The 20,946-nt window shown below is 39.9% G+C and overlaps 2 protein-coding genes across 15 annotated transcripts in view; one reads left to right on the top strand and one right to left on the bottom strand.

The window, feature by feature from the left end:
* The window catches only part of LOC127810168 (oxysterol-binding protein-related protein 1D), a 34,327-nt gene that overhangs the window by 5,225 nt on the left and 8,156 nt on the right, over positions 1-20,946 (bottom strand). For 7 of the 12 annotated variants that reach the window (XM_052349471.1, XM_052349472.1, XM_052349473.1 and 4 more), the window contains exons 4-10: positions 16,207-16,685; positions 14,217-14,372; positions 13,079-13,387; positions 12,259-12,603; positions 1,293-1,619; positions 839-881; positions 359-694 (exon numbers count right to left, since the gene is read on the bottom strand). In XM_052349471.1, coding sequence (XP_052205431.1) covers positions 359-694; positions 839-881; positions 1,293-1,619; positions 12,259-12,603; positions 13,079-13,387; positions 14,217-14,372; positions 16,207-16,685 — 1,995 coding nt within the window. Of the gene's footprint in view, positions 1-358; positions 695-838; positions 882-1,292; positions 1,620-1,895; positions 2,917-3,215; positions 3,491-4,187; positions 4,688-12,258; positions 12,604-13,078; positions 13,388-14,216; positions 14,373-16,128; positions 16,172-16,206; positions 16,686-20,946 lie in introns of those variants that run through there. The other 5 variants (XM_052349481.1, XM_052349480.1, XM_052349483.1 and 2 more) reach the window with 5 other exon arrangements.
* LOC127810169 (uncharacterized) lies at positions 5,136-16,060 on the top strand. Of its 3 annotated transcripts, none has more exons than XR_008025379.1 (2): positions 5,136-7,767; positions 13,498-14,221. XR_008025379.1 is itself a non-coding variant. In XM_052349486.1 (2 exons), the coding sequence occupies exons 1-2, from the start codon at positions 7,363-7,365 to the stop codon at positions 15,247-15,249; spliced, it is 465 nt and encodes a 154-aa protein (XP_052205446.1). In that variant the 5' UTR covers positions 5,180-7,362; the 3' UTR covers positions 15,250-16,060. The 3 variants fall into 3 exon arrangements, 2 of the variants coding, with proteins under 2 accessions (XP_052205446.1, XP_052205444.1); XM_052349486.1 differs by lacking the exon at positions 13,498-14,221 and adding an exon at positions 15,190-16,060 and having other exon boundaries at positions 5,180-7,767; XM_052349484.1 differs by lacking the exon at positions 13,498-14,221 and adding an exon at positions 12,147-12,284 and having other exon boundaries at positions 5,180-7,767.

Here is a 20,946-nt window from a genome sequence, read left to right as displayed (position 1 = left end):
TTACAGAAGATACAATCATAGGTAAAGATGAATGACAAGTTAGAATTCATGTTGGCAGCCCCACATGGGAATAAGGCTTACTGTTGTTGTTTTCAGTTTTCTAAACTCTTAGGCATAACATGGATTATGAGGGGCTTACAGAAGATACAATCATAGGAAAAGATGATTGACGAGTTAGAATCCATGTTGCCAACCCCACATGGGAATAAGGCCTAGTGTTATTGTTTTCAGTTTCCTCTGATATTCAGTCAGGCATAGATGAAATGAAGCTGCAACCCATCACAGCTGGTTCTCTAATATAAGGGAAAATACCACCATTTAATGACAGATCAATAACAAAGCAATTTATTTGGAGTACCTAGTAAGCCTACAGCATCTCCTGCACCTTCATTGACAACAAAAGCCCTTTTGAAAGGACGCCTAGCATCCAATTGCTCACAATTTGGACTACCAGATATTTCAGTAGTCAAGGAAGCCTCTAAAATATCACTAAGCCATACAACAGAACCATGACAGCCTGCAATTAAATCGGCATGTTTAGCAAGCATTTCCTCCCTATTGGCATAAAGAGATCTTGGAACATAAATGACATTTCCATATAGTGCAGAAATCAGATTATAGCCAGTAGGAATTGCAGGCTGTTCTCCTCTAAGAAGCAAATGTGATCTTATCCCTCTCTCTGCACATGAAACGGCTGCCAAATACACAAGACAATTATTAAGAAAAGTCTTCTAGGGCTAACTTCAAGAAGATAGATGACAATGGGTTTGCAAAAAAGAAATAAATAAATACATGAAAAGGAAATATTTGTACTTCCCAACAAAAATAAAATACCAACCAATTGCTGCAGTATGTGCACTCTGACAACCTCCACATGTAACCTAAAAAAATGTCTGATTGGATATTACTCAGTCTTAAAGGTGCCTCAAAGTTCAAGGAATAAAATCTCATAGGTGTTACACAAGATTCTGTTATTCAAATAGAAACATATGAAATGAAAAGCAGCCAAGATCAACCATAGAACACATTCTTACATACTAAAAGGAAACATGGCACACATTTCTTTAAAGTCTATATTCATACTTGTTCCAAGCATCCAAATCAATGTGGACCACATAGACTTATTATACAAAGATTATGTCATGTGCTTGTGTGTCGACCACAAAGCAGCACACAGCCTATTTTCAAGAACATGTCAAAAGTAAATGGTGAGCCTTTGTTCCTAATCAACAAAATAGTATATTAAACAGGACTGAGAAGCCAAATCAAAACAGCATAACAATGTCACTCACCACATCAGTCACTGAATGATCTTCAACAAGAGGAAACAGTGCATCAAGTTTTCTGGCCTTGTTACCATTTACAAGTGGGTGCAACAAATCATCCCTCACAACATAGAAGGATTTTTGTAGACTGCTCTTTTTCATCATGCTATCCCCAAAACATGGACTAGTGTTGTTTGTGAACAACGTATTTCCAAGTGGATCATCTTGATTTTGTGTTTGCATGGCAGAAACTACTATTTGGTGAATCTTGGTATCTGGGTTAAGCAATGTCCACCTTCTGTCAAGCAACTTTGAGATCAAAGCTTCACCACACAATTTGACTTGGGGAGGCCCCTGAAGTTGAGAGAAGAGGAGTTATTTTATCGACTTTGATCAACTATAATATTTTTCTACAACAAAAGTGTTGCATGCACTTCAAGAATCTAAGACAATGAAAGATGCAGGTAAACAATAGAAAAAGTTGCTCTAGCTTGTCAAGTCTATTAAAAAATACAAAAGACTTAACATTGATTCTTGCCTTCATCCAACTTAATGGCCAAGGGGTGGTAAACCCTACCACTTCCCTTTCCATCAACCAATAGTACAAGAAGACAAAAAAGAAGCAACCACCTGCTAATTTGATGACATAATTCTTGTGAGGCCAAATTATCTGCAAGTACAAACAACGATTTTAAGTACCAGTAATTCATGAAAGACCTTGCAGCCAATGTGCCAGTGTACGCTCACAAGACCAGATGGTTAACATCTGTGTTCCATTGGAGGAATGAATGATAGGGAAGGGACTGGTTGAGGGAAAGGGCCCAATTCCTCTGGCTTGGTCAGGGGAAGGCAAGAGAGAAGAGAAAAAGGGGAGAATGTTTCTCTTGTAGTACATTTTAGGGGACAAAATGCTGATATGTTATCAAACATGCAAAATATCACTTTCCCTCAATCTTTCCATAATCCTTTAGATAAAATAGTTAAAAAAATTATAAAACTCTATCATCCTTTATTCTTTTGACACAATTTGCTTCCCCAGATATGTACTTTTTTTTTTCATTCATTTCCCTCCTTTCTGTCCTCCTGAACAAATACAGGGTAAAATTGCCAAGCCAACCTTGATGTCCTGGTTCGTGGACCCAAACCCTACCTTCTCCATTCTGGGAAACAGAGAGATCCACACAAACACAGGAATAGAAGTCCAAGATGGTTCCAATTCAATAAATTGCAGTGAAAACTTTCTTCAGCACCCACATTTTTTTTACATTGGCTTTCACAGTTTGTGCGAAATAGAAGTGCCCCCAGCAAGTACTATTTTTAAAGCAAGTGTGTGCCTCGAATGAATTCACTTGACCTGAGTTAAATTGGCAGAATCTAAACCCTCGTTTCTGCCTTTATCAAGTGATGGTCATCTATGAGTTGCAATGAATCTCCATTCCCTCTGTAAATATAACGACTATCCAAATCCTATCCAATTAGTAGAAAGCACCTTGTCTCAAAATAATGCAACAGTCCAAATAACTCCTACTCAATTCAGGAAAAAGTGGACTTGGTATTGGTAGTTCAAGCAAGAAAGGATTGATAAAGCAAGAAACCCTCCTCCGCAAGATCGTCTTTTCTCTGTCCGAACAGAGACCTCGCTTATCATCATCTAAAATCAATCAGAATCTCGTTTCAGTTCAGAAATGCAAAAAATTTCTCAACACTCCTCCAAATAAATCATTTGCACAACCACACTTTCAACACCATATTATATTTAATACATTATGACAACTTAACTAGTTAAAATAATAATCACGTAATTGAACACATATCCACTTCAATACTTGATAATAATCCTCCTCCGTATACATACTGCACAGGATTGTCTATATATGTGTGCAAATATAAGCACATATACATATACACATACCCGGAGAGAGAGAGAGAGAGAGAGAGAGAGAGAGAGACCTGGGGACTGTTTGGAAGTCTAGCCGAATGAAACTCATTTGTGATGGCTGATATCGGACAATTTCTGGGGAAATTCTGAAGCTTCATTTTCGGGAGAGTTAAAAGACAAGTGAACGGAGTCGGGGAAGTGGGAAGGAAGATAACGCCTGTAAACGCTCCTACACACCTCAACCCCACGCTACGCCGTCTGTGATCCGGACCCTCCTCTATCCAGTTGTACCTTTTTGATAACCTACGTATCTAGTTACAATTATGTTTTTCGCTGAATTTTAACTGATCCAGTTCGTGGGTACATGTACGTACTATAATTAGCTGCTTACTGATAGGCCGCACTGTTTGTTTCACGGTTTGAAATTCAAGTGTTTATTATTAAATTGTATTTACAAGAAAAAGAAAAAAACTCAATTACAAGCACGTGGTAGCTCCGTTAGAATTATTCCTAATTTCTAACTTATTACTTAAAAAGAGATTTCAAGTCTAGGTCAGGTGTCCTTCACCTAGTTTAACTGGCTCGGTCTCTATAAAACTGACAAATTAGAGTAAGGAGACTGATAGCGTTACTTTAATTGATTACTCGGAGCAACATTTTTAAACGACTAATATGCTTTGACTCTAGCTAAATCATAATGTACTGATTATTGTGAGATGAGAACTTGATCGACTCGCATCGGAAAAGTTTTCATATATTATTATTGACTTTCTATATTCTGTTCATTCTCACAAAAATAACTTCTAAAACCAATGAAACATATTTATTTTTGTAAAATTAAGTATTAGTGTCCGTCCTTTTCATTAAGTATTGGGACAAGGACTTGGGCTGCTAGATTACTTGATTGGGTAGACCTTGGCATTGCTTATGAGGCTTTGAGAAAATTAGCATTCTCTCAAAGATGTCGGCAGTCACATGTACCCTAATGCCATTGTCATGTTCAGAACGTGTACATTTAGATGCTGAGAAAGCCAGGCAGGCCATAAAGCAAATGGGGAACAATCACTTGCCACCTTGACAGGAACCAACCATAGCTGATACAGACGCCATTTACCAATACACAAAATTCAAGCCTATGTGGATCCGATTTGTCTGTAAAGTTCCGGCCGTGTGCTCCTACACAAGTAACTAGAGCTTAAACCCGTACACATGAATAGAAGATCGGAGGGAGCTTCTAAATCACTATGATGATCATATAGCCTAAGTTTAGGTCCATGAAAAATACAGCTGAAACAGGAAAACAAAAGGAGGAGAAAAGGGGCAAAAAAAGCTAGCTGTGGAATGTGACAATTTACTCTTCTTCTTCTTCCTCTTCTACTGCACAAGAAGGGGAGCCGGTGTTATGGCTGAATATATCAGGAATTCCTTCCCAGTTCCCCCTCTCTCTAGTTTCCCAGTACCCACCAATGTAGCGATAACAGCCATCCTCTTTGTCCTTAAGGAACCATCTTGGCTGCCAGCCTCTTTCCTGCAACTTCCTAGCCTGCAGTGCGAATTATGTTAATGGAATCAATAGAATCTTTTGAAATTCCTAGGAGGAAAATGTCAATTTGTAAACATATTGCCATGTAAAGAATCGGATGTCCTGCCCAGCACACTTTACACCACCAGAGCGGTTAGCCAATAGGTGAAATCATATTATTCTGCAACTTGATTTGCGAAAGAATATATATGCAAATGGTAAGTACGTGTAAACAGATCAAATAAAAATACTGCATGCACATGCAGACAAAACAAAATTGAAATACTCGATTGTAAATTAATTCACACAGCGTAGTCCTACGGAGACCTGTGCCTCTTTTTGAACTTCCATGTGGCTTTCCAAGGAAACATGTAGCAAGATGACATAAAATCTGCCTATATCTGTGCAATCCGAATCCTGCTCCTGTTCTCTCCTTCATTGTCATGTACCTAGGCTATGAAGAGTTGTATCCTAGCTGTTAGGCTGAGGGAGGGTTGTACCTAGGTGGTTATAACAAATTGTTCTAGAAGGTAGAAAAGGGAGCCAGGTCACTGTACGGGAGATTCCATCCCTTGAACTCGGTATACAAGCCCTGACTAGCCTTATCCGATTATGTTTTATGAATACAAATTCCAGAATTCTCTCCTAGCGCTCTCTCTCTGGTCTTCTAAATTCCCCCTATACTCCTAAATACCCCTTCCATTTCATCTAAATCTCACCATAACAGTGAGAATCCCATTGCCAGACTCAGAGGTCTGACAATATTGGTATCAGAGCACCATCCTCGGCCGTCAAGCTTCCAGCGACTTCAACGTATGGCGGACGGAACAAGAATGAGGAATTTTGAGACCCAGCTGCAGCAGGTCGGCAACGGTAGCCGTTCGGCACGACCGTCGACGACCTGCAAGGCAGAGTAGAACGGGTGGAGGTTGGGTCCAACCGGAATCATAAGGCGATCACTTTGCTGGACCGGAAACTGGAAAATTCAATGAGTGGATTGGAGAGGAAGCTGGATGTGGCGATCACCCAGATGCGATTGAGGTCAAAAATCATATTTGGGAGGAGAAGTCAGAAATCATATTTGGGAGCAACTACAAAGCTTCATGGTGATGTTCGCAGGTCAAAATTCGGTAAGACTCTCCCCTAACGTCCCTCCTAGGGAGAGGTCCGAGCCAATATTACTGGGGTTTGGGGAGACCCATCATGCTGCCGGGACGTCAGAGTTGGGGGAAGAACCGGCAGTGAATGGGGAGGATATGTTTGAAGGGGAGCAGGGAGTTCGGGTTGCCCAAAATCAGTCCCCTTTTCCTCTACCAAAAATGGAGATTCCCCAGTTTGATGGTATTAGCCCAATGTCAGATCCTGAATCTGACTGTGAGAATTCTCAATAATTAAGAGAGAAACTTGCAGGAATTAAGAAGGAAGGTAGAGTCGAGAATTGGGAGGGAAAAGTTAGAGAGAAAGAGAGAGAATGAAAGAGAGCTTGAGAGGGAAATAGTACTGATTCAAATATCCAAAAGTGATTATAATTGAGCTGAAGCAGGGTAGTTATACTGCTCAGCTGGGGAACAGGTGCCAAAACGGTTGCCCAAGTCCCTTCTAGAATCAGCAACTTGCCCTACCCACTTGTAGACAGTTAGCTTTGCCACACATGCTGCCAGCAAGCTCAATCCTCCCCTAATCAACGAAATAGCTACGACTATAGCTACTAATTATTATAATGTATTCAATGTAGCAGCAAGGTACATGACACCCGAGATGGTGGATTGGGAGGTGTGAAAGAATGTTTAGTTTGTACAATATACAAGAGCAGCAGAAGGTGAATATGGCTGCCGCATACCTCAACGATATTGGGGAATGCTTGGTTTCAGGGTTGGTTGAGGGTTAAGGAGAACTATCAATGGGCTGAATTCGTGGAGGATTTATGTGAGAGGTTTGGTGATGGTAATATGACGGATATAATCGAGGAAATAAGTTAGAGAAGGGGGGAAAAGTACAGGACTATCAATTGAGGTTTGAAGAGTTGAAATCGCTGATGATTAATCACAACCCCCATCTAACTGAGGCTTATTTCGTCTCAAGGTTCATTAGCGGCTTGAGCGATGAATTAAGGCCCATGGTTAAGATGCTACAGCCAAGAACCATTAAGCAAGCAGCTGAAAGTGCTAAGTTGCAAGAATTAACAGTGGAGGCCCTAATGAAAAAACAGAGGCTGCAGGCGAGGGGGATAAATTTGATGGTCAACAGCAAGAAGGGAAAGGATTTAACCAGGAATTCACTAAATTTAACCCAGGTTCGAGAGGTTGGACAGCTCCAACAGCTGTTAACCCCAGGCAGTCACATGGGGGAAGACTGATGGAGCAGAGGAGGCAAGCTGGGTTATGCTTCCGGTGTGGAGAAAAATATTCCCCAGGGCACGTTTGCAGGAAACAGCTACTTTGGCTGGAGGGGGAGGAAGATGAGATAGAAACTAAAGAAGGAATGCCTGTATTTCAAGGGAAATCTGAAACCGAGGATAACGGGGAAATTTCGCTGCATGCACTGAAAGGGCTGGCCAACAGTAAGATAATTAAGGTAGAGGGGAGGATACCAGACTGCAAACTGATGGCCTTAATTGATAGTGAGAGTACCCACAGCTTTTTGGATGAAGGTACAGCAAAGAGAGGTCGACCAGCACTCATCCCCTTTCCATAACCATGGATAATGGCAACCAGGTAGTCAGCAAATCTGCATGCGTTGGGTTTTGTTGGAAGATGCAAGGAGAAGAGTTCGAGGCTGATTTAAGACTGTTAAAGCTAGGGGGATGTGACATAGTGTTGGGAGTGGACTGGATGAAGAACGTGAGCCCTATAATTTTCGATTTCAACAAGATGGAGGTGATGTTCAAAAAGGATGGCAAGAAAATGACACTGACAGCCAGCTTGGAAACAGGTACATGCAAGATGATCACGGGGAAGAGATTGCAGAAAATACTCAAGAACAAGCTGTCCCTGGTGGCACAGCTGTTCTCTATTCAAGCCGCGGAGTGTTTGGAGGAAGATAACAAGCCAAGGAGAGAGCTCATGTTAACAGTCAACAGCCCATTACAACCCAACTTAAAGGTACAAGAACTTGATTCTCTCAACATATTGTTAGTTGAATTTGAGGACTTATTCATTGAGCCCAATTCCCTACCACCTACAAGGTCCCTTGACCATACCATTCCACTCAAACCCAACTCCGAACCAGTCTACATACGATCTTACCAATAACCCCCCAATTCAAAAGACTGAAATTGAGAAATTGGTCAAGGAAATGCTTCAAAAATCCATCATCCGACCAAGCCTCAGCCCTTTTACCTCACCTGCATTGCTTGTTAAAAGTAGAGATGGGAAATGGGCCGGCCCGCCTAGCAAAATGAGGGCCGGGCCGGGCCAATAATATGTGGCCCAGCCCACCAAATTAGCCCGTGGGCCGGCCCATCAACCAGCCCACTAAAACGGCCCGGCCCGGCCTACCAAGAAATAAAAAAATATTTAAAAAATTATGTTTGTATTTAATAATTATAAACATAATAATTAAAAATTATGTTTCTTGTAAACATAATTTTATTGTAATGTTTGTAAACATAATTATGTTTGTAAACATAATGTTTATTATGTTTGTAAACATAATTTTAGTGTAATTTTTGTAAACATAATGTTTACTGTAAACATCATAATTTTACAAACATCAAAATTATAAGTAAACATTAATAAAAATATTTTAAAAAATATTAGTTACATTTGGGAAAAAATAAAAATATATATATATTTAAAAAATTATATATAAAAAAATTAAAAATAAATAGCTCACGGGCCAGCCCAAATAGCCAGGCCCACGGGCCAGCCCTGCCCAACAGGCTTGGCCCAGCCCACTTTGGCCCATTTATTAAGGGCCACAGGGCCGTGCCGGGCCCAAGTTTCCATTTCCTTGGCCCGGCCCAGCCCATCTCCCTCGTGGGCCAAATTCAGTCCAGCCCACCAAATTGGTGGGCCAAGCGGGATGCGGGCAAGGCCCATTTCCCATCTCTAGTTAAAAGGGACGGGTCCTGGCAATTTTGTGTTGATTATCATCAACTTAACGCCATGACAGTCAAAAATAAGTTCCCAATTCCCATTGTTGATGACCTCCTAGATGAATGAAAGAATGCCACCATATTCTCCAAATTAGACCTTCAATCGGGTTACCATCAGATTCAAATGAGACCTACAGACATACCCAAGACTGCATTTAGAACACACCACGAGCATTTTGAATTCACAACGATGCCCTTTGGCCTTACCAACGCCCCAGTCACATTTCAAGCCCTAATGAACCAAATCTTTGCCCCTTACCTCCAAGATTTCATCATAGTGTTCTTTGATGATATCCTAGTGTATAGCCCATCCTTTTCCAAATATATTGAGCACCCAAGAGTTACATGTGAAGTCCTTAGGCCCAACCGATTATATGTTAAAGAGGTTAAAATGTGCCTTTGCCAAAGGGCAAGTTGAATATCTAGGGCACATCATCTCCAGTTCAGGGGTTAGCACAGACCTGAAGGAGGTCGCTTCCATGACTTCTTGGCCAAGACCAACCTCTATAAAAGCATTGAGAGGATTCCTCAGGCTCACAAGCTACTATAGGAGGTTTGTGAAGGATTATGGGATAATCAATAAGCCACTAAAAGAGCTGTTAAAAAAGGGGAATTTCCATTGGGATTCCAAGGCTGAAGATACCTTTATGAGGCTGAAAAAAGCGATGGAAGAGGTTCCAAAGTTGGCCCTACCAGATTTTAGTAAACCATTTGTGCTGGAAACAGATGCGAGTAACATGGGGATCGGGGCTGTATTAATGTAGGAGGGCAGACCACGGGCTTTCATTAGCCAACCGTTAGCCCCTAGGCACCAAGGTTCGAGCACATATGATAAAGAGTTGTTGGCCGTATTGACTGCTGTGGAGAAATGGCGGTATTACCTCGAGGGAAATCAGTTTGTCATAAAAACTGACCACTATAGTTTAAAATTTTTGCTACAACATAAGCTACACACACAATTGCAGAGGAAGGGAATGGCCAAGCTTATGGGGCTGGATTATGTCATACAATACAAAAGGCGGAAGGAGAATGTGGCAGCTGATGCATTGTCTCACTGCTTTGAAGAAGGAGAATCTGCCACCATTACTTCAGTGATTCCTGATTGGTATCAGGAATTAAAAGCAAGCTACAAAGGGGATGAGTGGACTAAAGAACTGCTGGAACAATTGACTATTGACCCTTCCAGCCGACAGGGGTTCACACTAACTAATGGACTCCTAAGGTACCAAAGGCAGATTGGTAGCCGGGGGAAGTGATGAACTCAAAGGTAGGATTCCGCAATCCTTGCATGGATCCCCTTTGGGAGGACATTCAGGGATACAGAACACTTACCACAAGGTGAAACAAATTTTCTATTGGCCAAGGATGAAGCAATCTGTGATGGAGTTTGTGATGGCGTGTGACATGTGTAAGTGGTGCAAGCATGAGACGGTTGCACCCCTGGGGCTGCTGCAGCCATTGGCAAACCCTGACCAAACATGGAGTAGCATCTCAAGGGGTTTACCCCGGTCTGAAGGGAAGGAATGCATATTTGTGATGGTTGACCGATTCACGAAATTCGCCCATTCCCTTGGGCTTTCCCACCCCTTCACAGCTCAAGAGGTGGCTCGGATCTTTCTAGACCAAGTGGTAAAGATGCATGGGATACAACAGAATATAATCTCAGACAGAGACAAGTTGTTCACCAGCCTAATGTGGAGGTAACTGTTGAAATCCTTGGGAATTAAGCTTCACATTTACCACCCCCAAATCAACAGGCAAACAGAGAGAGTTAACCAATGCCTCAAAACCTACCTGGGCTGCCCCTGTTTCTTACAACCCAAGAGTTGGCACAAGTGGCTCTCGTTGGCTCAATGGTGGTACAATTCATGCCACCACAACTCGATCAAAATGTCCCCCTTTGAGGCTATGTATGGTTACAAACCTCCACTCCTACCAGCCCTTGTTGGACCAACTACAGTGGCAGCTGTAGATACTTACCTACAGTCACTAAAGGAGTTGTCAACTGCAACAAATCGGATGAAACAGTTTGCAGATAGAAAGAGGAGTGAAAGGGAATTCGAAGTGGGGGATTTAGTCTATTTAAAGCTGAAGCACGCTCATCAGAAGGCTCTTTCTAAGGACAGGTCACTAAACTCAGTCCCAAATTTTATGGACAATGCTCTGCTACGGCCAGATTTGGGAGAGTTTCCTATCAACTTCAGTTACCGGATGATTGCCAATTCCACCCCATATTTCACAACTACATGCTCAAGGGGTCAGTGGGCACACAGCAAGTCAGTCCAATCATACCAACTTTCCTAAAAAAAACACCAATCCTAATGAGGAACCAGTGGCTATAATCGATCAGAGGGTCATCTACAAGCAAGGGGCTCCCCTGACTCAAATTTTGGTGAAATGGTCTCACCTCCACCCGGACAACAACACTTGGGAATACTTACCAGACCTCCTCAAGCAGTTCCCTCGTGCTGCCCAGCTTTTCAACATTTCTTGAGGACAAAAAGACTCTTTAAGGGAGGGGAAATTGTCATGTACCTAGGCTATGAAGAGTTGTACCCTAGCTGTTAGGCTGAGGGAGGGTTGTACCTAGGTGGTTATAACAAATTGTTCTAGAAGGTAGAAAAGGGAGCCAGGTCACTGGGAGATTCCATCCCTTGTACTCGGTATATAAGGCCTGATTAGCCTTATCCGATTATGCTTTATGAATACAAATTCCAGAATTCTCTCCCAGCATTCTCTCTCTCGTTCTTTCTCTTACTCACTCTCTGCTCTTTTAAATTTTCCCTATACTCCTAAATCCCCCTTCAATTTCATCTAAATCTCACTGAAACAATGAGAATCCCATTGCCAGACTCAGAGGTCTGACATTCATTTCCTTTTCTTTTCATGGGATAGGATTAATATCATTTCTTAAGTAGTGCCCACATCATTTGCAGTTCATCTATGATACGAAGCTATTTTGCCTATCGCATTTCCTTGCCATGAAGTGCTGTAATATCCACTCCTTGTCCCATATATTATTGCATTCCATTTTATGGGTAGATATTGATTGCAGTGTAATTGGGGATTATGATAAGTGACAGCATCCAAGTTTTCTCAGAGTACAGGGAACCCACATCTTAATGGGGTATTGCTCTCTAAAAGCCATGTCAGAAAGAATCATTTGATTCTTGTTTATTCTTAAACTCAACATTGTAATGAAATAACATGAGAAATTGTCAAACAAAAATACTATCTCCACTACAGATTAAACTCGTAACTATGCTGTAAAGAAGAATAAAAATTAGATGTGAAAAGATACATTCAGAAGTACTACAGTTTTGCATATGCTCAGCAATGTAAAACTCAGGAAAGTATTTTTCTTGAATTTTTTTTACTTTTCAGGTAGGGATGCCAAAAATTATTTCCAGGTGTTTTCCTTCATTCAGTTCATCGCTCTTAGTTAACCAACAGTTGGGAAGTTTAAAACAATATAATTCAAGTGCAAGAACTGTACCTGTCTCTGTAAATGTTCAAGTCTGAGCTTCTCTGTGTTCGCCAACTCGTATTCCCCATTCTCTAAATGCCGTTGATCTGGCCTCAATCTTGAGTCCGTTGGTGGCAGCTTCTCCATTAAGCCAGGTGTCAATTCATTTAAGGATATTGCAAAAGGTGTCAAGTTGTATCTTGTCTTAGTAACAGATTTGTCTCTTTCCCACAGTAAAACAGCTTCTGTCATTGGGTCATAGCCCTTTGGCTTTATAGTTGGATCTCCAAGTACATAGTACATCGCTTCATCCCATTTTCCTACCAAAATGGCTGCCTTCTCCCCAGTTCTATTATCTTGCACGAATCCATGAACCTGTAATTGCATAACAAGTTTAATTGTTAGAATTGCCAAAGTATATCTAATCAGAATGTGTATCTCAAAAGAAGGGGGGAAAATAATCACTTTTGACATAGCTAAGAATTTTAGGGAATAACAATAAAGTTTTCCTATTAAAAATATTCTGAAGTACTCTGCTTTTAAATTTGCAAGTTAATGATATTTCATGCAAAGGAGATAAATCAATTATTTGTTTTTCATGCACTACAGACACCAGCTAGCAAGACTATACTGCGTTAACATAACAGTCAATGGAAGTTGATAGTTGGATCATCATTTAAGACTGCTGTTAGAACCACCATCTTTTGACATTCTTGTTTCCATGACCACATTACTGGGAAACAAAAAGATGAAAATTAGGCAGCCAATCTATTATAACAGAACCAAGGTAAGCGCTAACAAATTAATTTATGATACTTTCATTCGCAAGAATAGCAACTCAAGGAATTACCTGATGAGGGTTTCGGTCAATGATTGATTGTTCCTTGAATTTGAGCTTGCAAGAGTAATTGCCACTGCCCTTAATTCGCATAGTACCATAGTGGTCACAATAGATTTTTCCAATTATGATATTGTATATAGAAGTAGTGACCTTGCTCCATTGAAACGTTTCACCATCTTCAAATTGTAGGGTCAGTGCCCCCACAGGATCAAGTTGGATAGAACGTCCCCAAAACTTGCCTTTAAGGTTAGAATCCGCCCAGAATTTCCAGCCTCTACCCTCACAATGACAAGCAACAACCATTGGGTGGTGACTTACCTGCAAGACAACAACTTAGTTTACAACATAAAGTTGTTATTTTCAAGCGTCTTACTAGAAAAGTCATGGTAAATATCTAATATTTTAATGAAACTCGTGGTTATTTACAGGCACTTCATTGACACTTGTGGTTATTATCAAGTATGCCTTACTTCAAATTTCACTGTAGACAGCAAGGAAAGGAAGCAAAGAAAAGCAGTGAATTCTACTTGTCCTATATTTTCATCATGAAAGGGTAGGAAACAACTTGCATGTGGTTTCAGTAATCCCTTCAACAATTTTAGTGTCGCAGACTCACAGCTGATCCCAAAGCCCAGATGAAGTAAGAGGGACGCATTAAGTATTGAGAGTAAAAATAATAATTCAAAAGATAAAATTAACCCTCTATCTAACAGATTAAACTTTTAGATGAGATGACAGTTAACTATTTAATATGCTATCATAGCAGGCAAAAGTCTTAGGTTCAAATCTCAACACTAACCTAATATTTAAATAGTTCAATTATGCAGTAAGGCTTAGCTGCACATTAGGGGACATGTTGAGAGAAAAAATAATAATATAAAAGTTTAATTAACCCTCAATTAACAACTTAAGCTTTTAGATCAAATGGCAATCAACATGCAAATCTTCAGATATTTTAAACATGGATCCTAGACACAATAAATGATTGTCAAGCTAGAACTATGTAACTTACCCACCTAGTGGTGTTCAGGTTTTGTGGTGTTGCTGATGTTGTTATTATAAAAATGTCGGAAACATAGGTCTAAAACTAGATCCTTCAAAAGACCCAAAGTACATCAATGCCCGACCAAAGAATGAAAGGACCAACCTTCTCGGAGAAGAAACGTAAACCCTTGTCTGGATAGTCAGCTTCATAAGTCTCCCCAAGAAGAGGATTGAAGGGTTTGCACTGGCGACCTTCTGTGGATGCATAACCAGACACAGCAAAAGCTGCAACGTTTAAAATTCTCATCAAATCATTCCCCTGCAGCAGTTATATTCCTTATGTTCAGTCGCAAAACCCAAATGCCAAGTAGAGACCAACAACAATAATAGCTTAAACTTAATGAACCATCACAGATAGAGCTCAAAAAAAAAAATGGAAACAAAAAAAGCTAAGAGAAGAATTCCTGAGCCCGCACTTGGAACAGAATGAATTTTCCTGTTTTAAGAACCCACTCTCCAATACAACATATTAAAGGCCTTTGTAAACCTATTTCTGTACCATGTCATTTATGTAAAACTTGACACTAAAATATACCTTAATCATAAGCACTTGAAACCTATAGAAGTAACTCTGATATGCACTAGTTTTATGAAACATTTCCAAAAATAATATAAGGGGTGAAAAAACTATTTACAAAGCTTTCTAACAAGACACCTCATCCCAGTTGCATCTTTTCAATATTAAACCATAAACTAAATCTGCACTCAACATAATTTTATGCTGCTCAATTACACCCACAAATGAAGAAAAAGCCAAGATCTGAGCAAGTCATTAATTCTTGAAGAAATGCCTAACAAATAATTAGATAAATTGATTATCAATTATGAGAATATAAACCAGAGAAACACTAATAATGGACCAAATTAACTGATGCATTCTTCTTTTAAAGAAGCATGTTCCAAAAAGAATAAATACAAAAATAACAAAAAAGCAAACTAGTCTATCTCCTGTAGCTGTTAATCTAAGGAATACACTGCCCACGGTTTGGCCAAATATATTTATCCATTCACAAAAAGGTGAAACTAAATTCATCTTTTCCAATTTCCATATTTTTACTAACCATGTAAATCTGCAGCTTCTGTACAGCAAGGCCAATGGCATGAGGACACTAATGAAGAACAAAGCTGAACTTTAAGATGAATCCTATTGAAATATATCAAGCTGTGCAGGACAATGAATTGAGTTCTAGGAACTTCCATTCTCTATTGCATACCAAGGCAGGCATTAATTCATTACAATACAAAATAGGAAGGTGAGGCCCAGTGGAGGATATAAACAACACTAATTGAATCTTAGGATAGACATTGCCTTGTTTGATCCCTAGATTCTCGGTCCAAGGCTAGGCACACTCTGAATTCTACCATAAGAAAGGACCAAGTGGACTCGGTAAACAGGAAGCCAGCTTCCTGCATAGTAAATATGTGGGATGATGAAATAATGTACCCAACTCTACAAGCTATTATCAGAATGCATTTGTATTGTCAGTTTTTTCCTCCCTTCTGTGGTACATCATCAGGAGAAAGAGGGAGAATTATTTCCGTTAAACATGGAAAACTTATTTGCCCTACATTTCTTTTGTTTACTTAAGATTTTAAGGCCAGATTGGAGTTAACGGACTACCAATTAACAAACATAATTTTTGCTAATTGATCTGCATGGAAGATTAATCACTTCTAGGGCAGCAGGAGGCCCCCAGGTTATTTCATCAGAGAAGAATTAAGATTGCTTACAGAGAGGACTCAAACCTCCAAATCTGTTTAGAGGAAAGAAGAACAAAAGGAGACAGCCACACAAGCATTTGCGAACTTAATAACTAGAAGAGTCTTCAGTTTATTTTATTCTTTTTGGCAACAATTAAAACTAAATCTAACCATTTTTTACATTATTATTCATCAAGTAAAAAGCATAAGAAAATTTTAGGAGGCTTGATGGATAAACCTAGATAGCTAAGCTAAGATTGGACAAGTAACAACCAACAAGTACATTTCAAATCTTAAGCTTGCAAATCAACTACCTGGAATAAAATGAAACAAGCAGATCATGCCTTAAGAAACTGATTTGCCACAAAAGAAAGCATAGCTGAGGACCTGACCTGCTTTCCCCATTCCAATGCTCGGTCAATCAAGTATGAGTACTCCAAATCTTCAAAGCATTTCTGCAAGGAGGATAGTGGCTCATTAAAGTAAACAGGGAGGCAAACGCCAGAAAGATCCTTGCCAATATTGTCCTTGATTATTGACCATAACCCCACTGGCTTCTCTTTCTCTTTTGGTTCAGGCAGACTAAATCTTCTTTTAATGAATGGGTATTCAATTGGCTTTATCTCCATTTGCGCCTCACGCAAACGATCAGAAAAGAGTGACTCCTTATTATGCATCAGAGGACTACAATCATTTCCCATGTTCTCTCTACTACGATAGGACACACTTCTCAGAGATTCTGAAGACAAAAAATCATTTGTATCAAAATACATTCCATCCTCTTCATCCGTGTCCACATCTACTCCATCTCGACTTTCATTATCTGCATCAGAATCACTTGCACTGCCCTCCGACATGATGGAATAGAAATCTGTAACATTAAAAGGAAGATAAGAAACCAGAAAACTCTCTTGAAAAAGCAAATACCATCAGCACCATGTTATGAAGGAAAGATCTACAGAAACCACTCCACCAACCCCACTATCCCTCTAGTTAATTATCATATTACAGGAAACTCTGAAGCAAGAACCTTAGGACTAGTGAATTGAATATTTCTTCTTCATTACACCAGTCAATAACACAGACATTTGAAAATGGACTCTATTACATAATTTCACAGTATAAATCTTCATAGTGAGCATTTACTTCTAAGGTCCCATTTAATGGTTACTTTAAATTAAAGTGTTATTCAACTAAGCCAATGTTTGGTAGGAAAGACCACATCCCAGGTCTCCATTATTTATTTGTGGCATCATAAGACATAGAATGGGATCCTGTATACCGTCCTAAATAGGGAAGGGATTTCAGTACCAATTGGAATTCTCATTACCCCCACCTGCATAAGAATCTCATATTATAGGCAAAGTTTAACCAGTTAAATGCTGAAAATATTTAACTCCTGCAACATTTAAATGTATACAATATTCCCAAGAACCATTTCTGGCTAATCCAAAAACCTGACCTGCATTGACATGGCAGTCTTATTACTAGCCATAGTTCCTACAAAGGACATCCTTGTCCCCTGATTTCTTCTGTCCAAACATAGTGATACACATGTTATGGATGCAGCCCAACAGATATGAAGCACTATAAAAGTCCATAAAGCTCTAGTGTTGTATCAATCTAAATAGATCACAGCACCAAATAGAGGCCAAGAGCCATATCTGGGTAACATGAACAAGTAACAGGCTAACAGCATCTCATAATAAATTTTAGCAAGCAGGCCTAGAAGTATGTTGACAAATATGACCTTACGCATGCTAAAGTACTTGTGAAATGATTGAAAAAAAGTTAAACAAAATGGCTAGAGACTGAAAAAACCCTATGGGTGAATATGTTGTGTGTTTTATTGATATTACCGAGTCAAATATATACAGGAAGTAATTGTGCAGTACAAGTGTAGAGTACAATATATGTATATAGACTACTAACACTCCCCCCCCCCCCCCCCCCCCCCCAAGCGAGGGCATATGGGTCATACGCACCAAGCTTGTTACAAATGAAACCAATGCGAGAACCTCTGAGAGACTTAGAAAAGATATCGGCCTGTTGGTCAGTAGAGTTGAAAAACTAATAGCAATACAAGCAGACAAAATCTTCTCTCCTATAAAGTGACAATTGATTTTAATGTGTTTGATCCCCTCATGAAAAATTAGATTAGAGGAGATATGCAATGCTACTTGATTATCACAAATTAAATTCATTTGCACCACCTCTCCAAACTGCAATTCTTGAAGTAATTGCCTCAACCATATAAGTTCCCACGTTGCCCGAGCCATAGCACGATATTCAGCTTCTGCACTTACCTTGGCAACATCTTGCTTTTTACTCTTCTAGGATACCAGATTACCACCAATGAGAATATAGTAGCCCGAAGGAGAGCATTTATTTGAAGGAGACCCTAGGCAGTCTGCCTCAGAATAACCAATCACCTAAGTATGCCCCTTATCTTTATACAACAATCCTTGGCCCGATGCTCCTTTGATATATCTAAGGATGTGAATCACAACCAATGACTGTCACACAGAGACTCTGGGAACTGGCCAACTACACTCACAACGAAAGAAAAGTCTAGCCAAGTGATAGTCAGATAGTTTAGCTTTTCAACAAGTCTTCTATATCTTTTAGGATTCGCCAAAGGCTCCCCCTAACTTGGTAAGAGTTTACCATTCAGATCCATGGGCGTATCAACAAGTTTGCATTCTAACATGCTAGTTTCCTCAAGAATATCTAAGGCATATTTCCTCTGCGAGATGACAACACCATTATTAGATTAAGCTACCTCAACATCAAGAAAATACTTAAGTCTGCAAAAATCTTTAGTCTAGAAATGATTAAAGAGATGCTACTTCAATTGTAGAATAACATCTTGATCACTCCTGATGAAGACAATATCGTCTACATACACAATAAGATAGATACATTTGCCATGTGATGAATGATGAAAGAAAATATAATGGTCCACCTCACTGCAAATCATGCCAAACACTTGAACAATGGCACTGAATCGCCCAAAACAAGCTTGTGGAGATTGTTTCAATCCATAAAGGGAGTGACGGAGCTAACATACCAAACCAAACTCCCCCTGAGCAACCAAGCCTGGCAGTTGCTCCATATTGACCTCTTTCTAAAGATCACCGTGAAGAAAAGCATTTTTGATGTCCAACTGATAGAGAGGCCAATGACACAACATCCATGGAAAGAAACCACTAAACAGAAGCAATCTTGGCCACGGGAGAGAGTCTCACCATAATCCAAGCCATAAATCTAAGTGTAACCCTTTGCAACAAGATGAACTTTAAGGCGATCAATCTATTCGTGAGGACCAACTTTCACAATATAAATCCAGTAACAACCAACAGTAGACTTGCCAGGAGGCAAGGGAACCAATCCCCGAGTGCCACTAGAATGCAAAGCAATCATTTCATCAACCATGGCTTGGAGCCACTCAGGATCTGAAAGTGCCTCACAAGTTGTTTTAGGAATAGACAAAAAGGATAAAGAAGACATAAAAGCATAATAGGGTAAAACCAAACAATGATAACTAAGAAAAGTGTAAATAGGATGAGGATTACAGGTAGAACAATTACCTTTCCGGATGACATCAAGCGAAAGGGCAAGTAGGGGGCAGGTTCATGGTAGGGGAAGATGCTGGAGCAGGAGGCGAGTCATCGAGAACATCCACAGTACCTGGAGGAGGGTTAGGATGCAGACAATGATGATAGCCCAATAGGGGAGGACCAAGATAAAGGATAAGGAGAACCTCATAAATGATAATGCCCTCAGGAGTAGGGCTGGCAATTTTGGACACGACACGAAGTTAAGCGGGTTAGGGTTGAGGTCAATCACGTTCGGGTCATAAACGAATCAACCCGTTCATGACACAATTATTTTCGTATCTTAGGCGGGTCAACCCGTTTAGACACGTAATGACCCGTTTAATTAAACGGGTTGACCCGAACACGTTAACAAGATTATATACGAAATGACACGTTTAATTAAAAGGGTTAGTGGGTTGATCTGAACACGTTAACACAATTATACACGAAATAACACGTTTAAAACTAAATAACACGTTTAACATGTGACACAGCACGACCTGTTTAAATTAAACGGGTTAAACAGGTTAACAAGTTACACGACACGACACGTTTAGTTAAACAGGTCGTGTCGTGTTATACGTTTAATAAACGTGTCGTGTTCGAGTTTAAGGAATTTGACACGATTATTAAACGAGTCGTGTTCGGATTAGCCTGATACGTATCATACGTGTGTCTCAACACGACACGATTACGACCCACCAACCCGTATTACCACCCCTACTCAGGAGTAAGGGAAAGGAAGAAGGGAGAAGACTCGAAGAAGGTAACGTCAGCAGAGATGAAGTAACGTCGAGTGTCGAGAGAATAGCCTGGGAAGATACACTTAATGAACTTGGTAGAAAGCTTGTTGTGCCCAGGGGTTAGATCATAAACGAAACAAGTGCAACCAAAGACACAAAGGGAAACAAGATAGGTGTTCTGAGGAGGGAATAAAATGGAGTGTGGAGTTTGGTGCTCCAAGATAGAGGAAGGCATGTGATTAATCAAATAACAAGTAGTAAGAACCACATCAACCCAAAAACGAGAAGGGACACTATGATGGAGCAAAAGAGTGTAGGCAATTTCAATGAGATGGTGATTTTTACGCTCCGCAACTCCATTTTGTTGAGGTGTATGAACATAAGAAGACTGACGAAGAATACCTTGAGAAGACATAAATGTAGTGAGAGGAGCAGAAAAATATTCACAGGTATTATCACTGCGCAACACACATATAGAAGCTTGAAATTGGGTCTAAATTTCAGCACAACAAAGCTTAAAAAATAGAGAATAATTCAAAACGATTTTTCATTAAAAATAACCAAGTGTAGTGAGACTAGTCATCAATGAAGGTTACAAAATATTGAAATCTAAAAATAGAAAGGAAACGATTAGGACCCCAAACTTCAGTATGAACCAATTCAAAGAGGGATGCAACCCAATTATTGAAAAGCTTTGGAAACGAAGTACGACAATGTTTACCAACCTAACATAACTGACAATCTAAAGAAGACAAACTAGAAAGACCTGAAACCATCTTCTAGAGTTTGG

This window comes from Diospyros lotus, chromosome 9 (assembly GCF_014633365.1).
Source record: "Diospyros lotus cultivar Yz01 chromosome 9, ASM1463336v1, whole genome shotgun sequence".
Taxonomy (NCBI): Eukaryota; Viridiplantae; Streptophyta; class Magnoliopsida; order Ericales; family Ebenaceae; genus Diospyros; species Diospyros lotus.
Note: the sequence above shows the minus strand (reverse complement) of the source record. Positions and strands in the feature narration are given on the sequence as shown.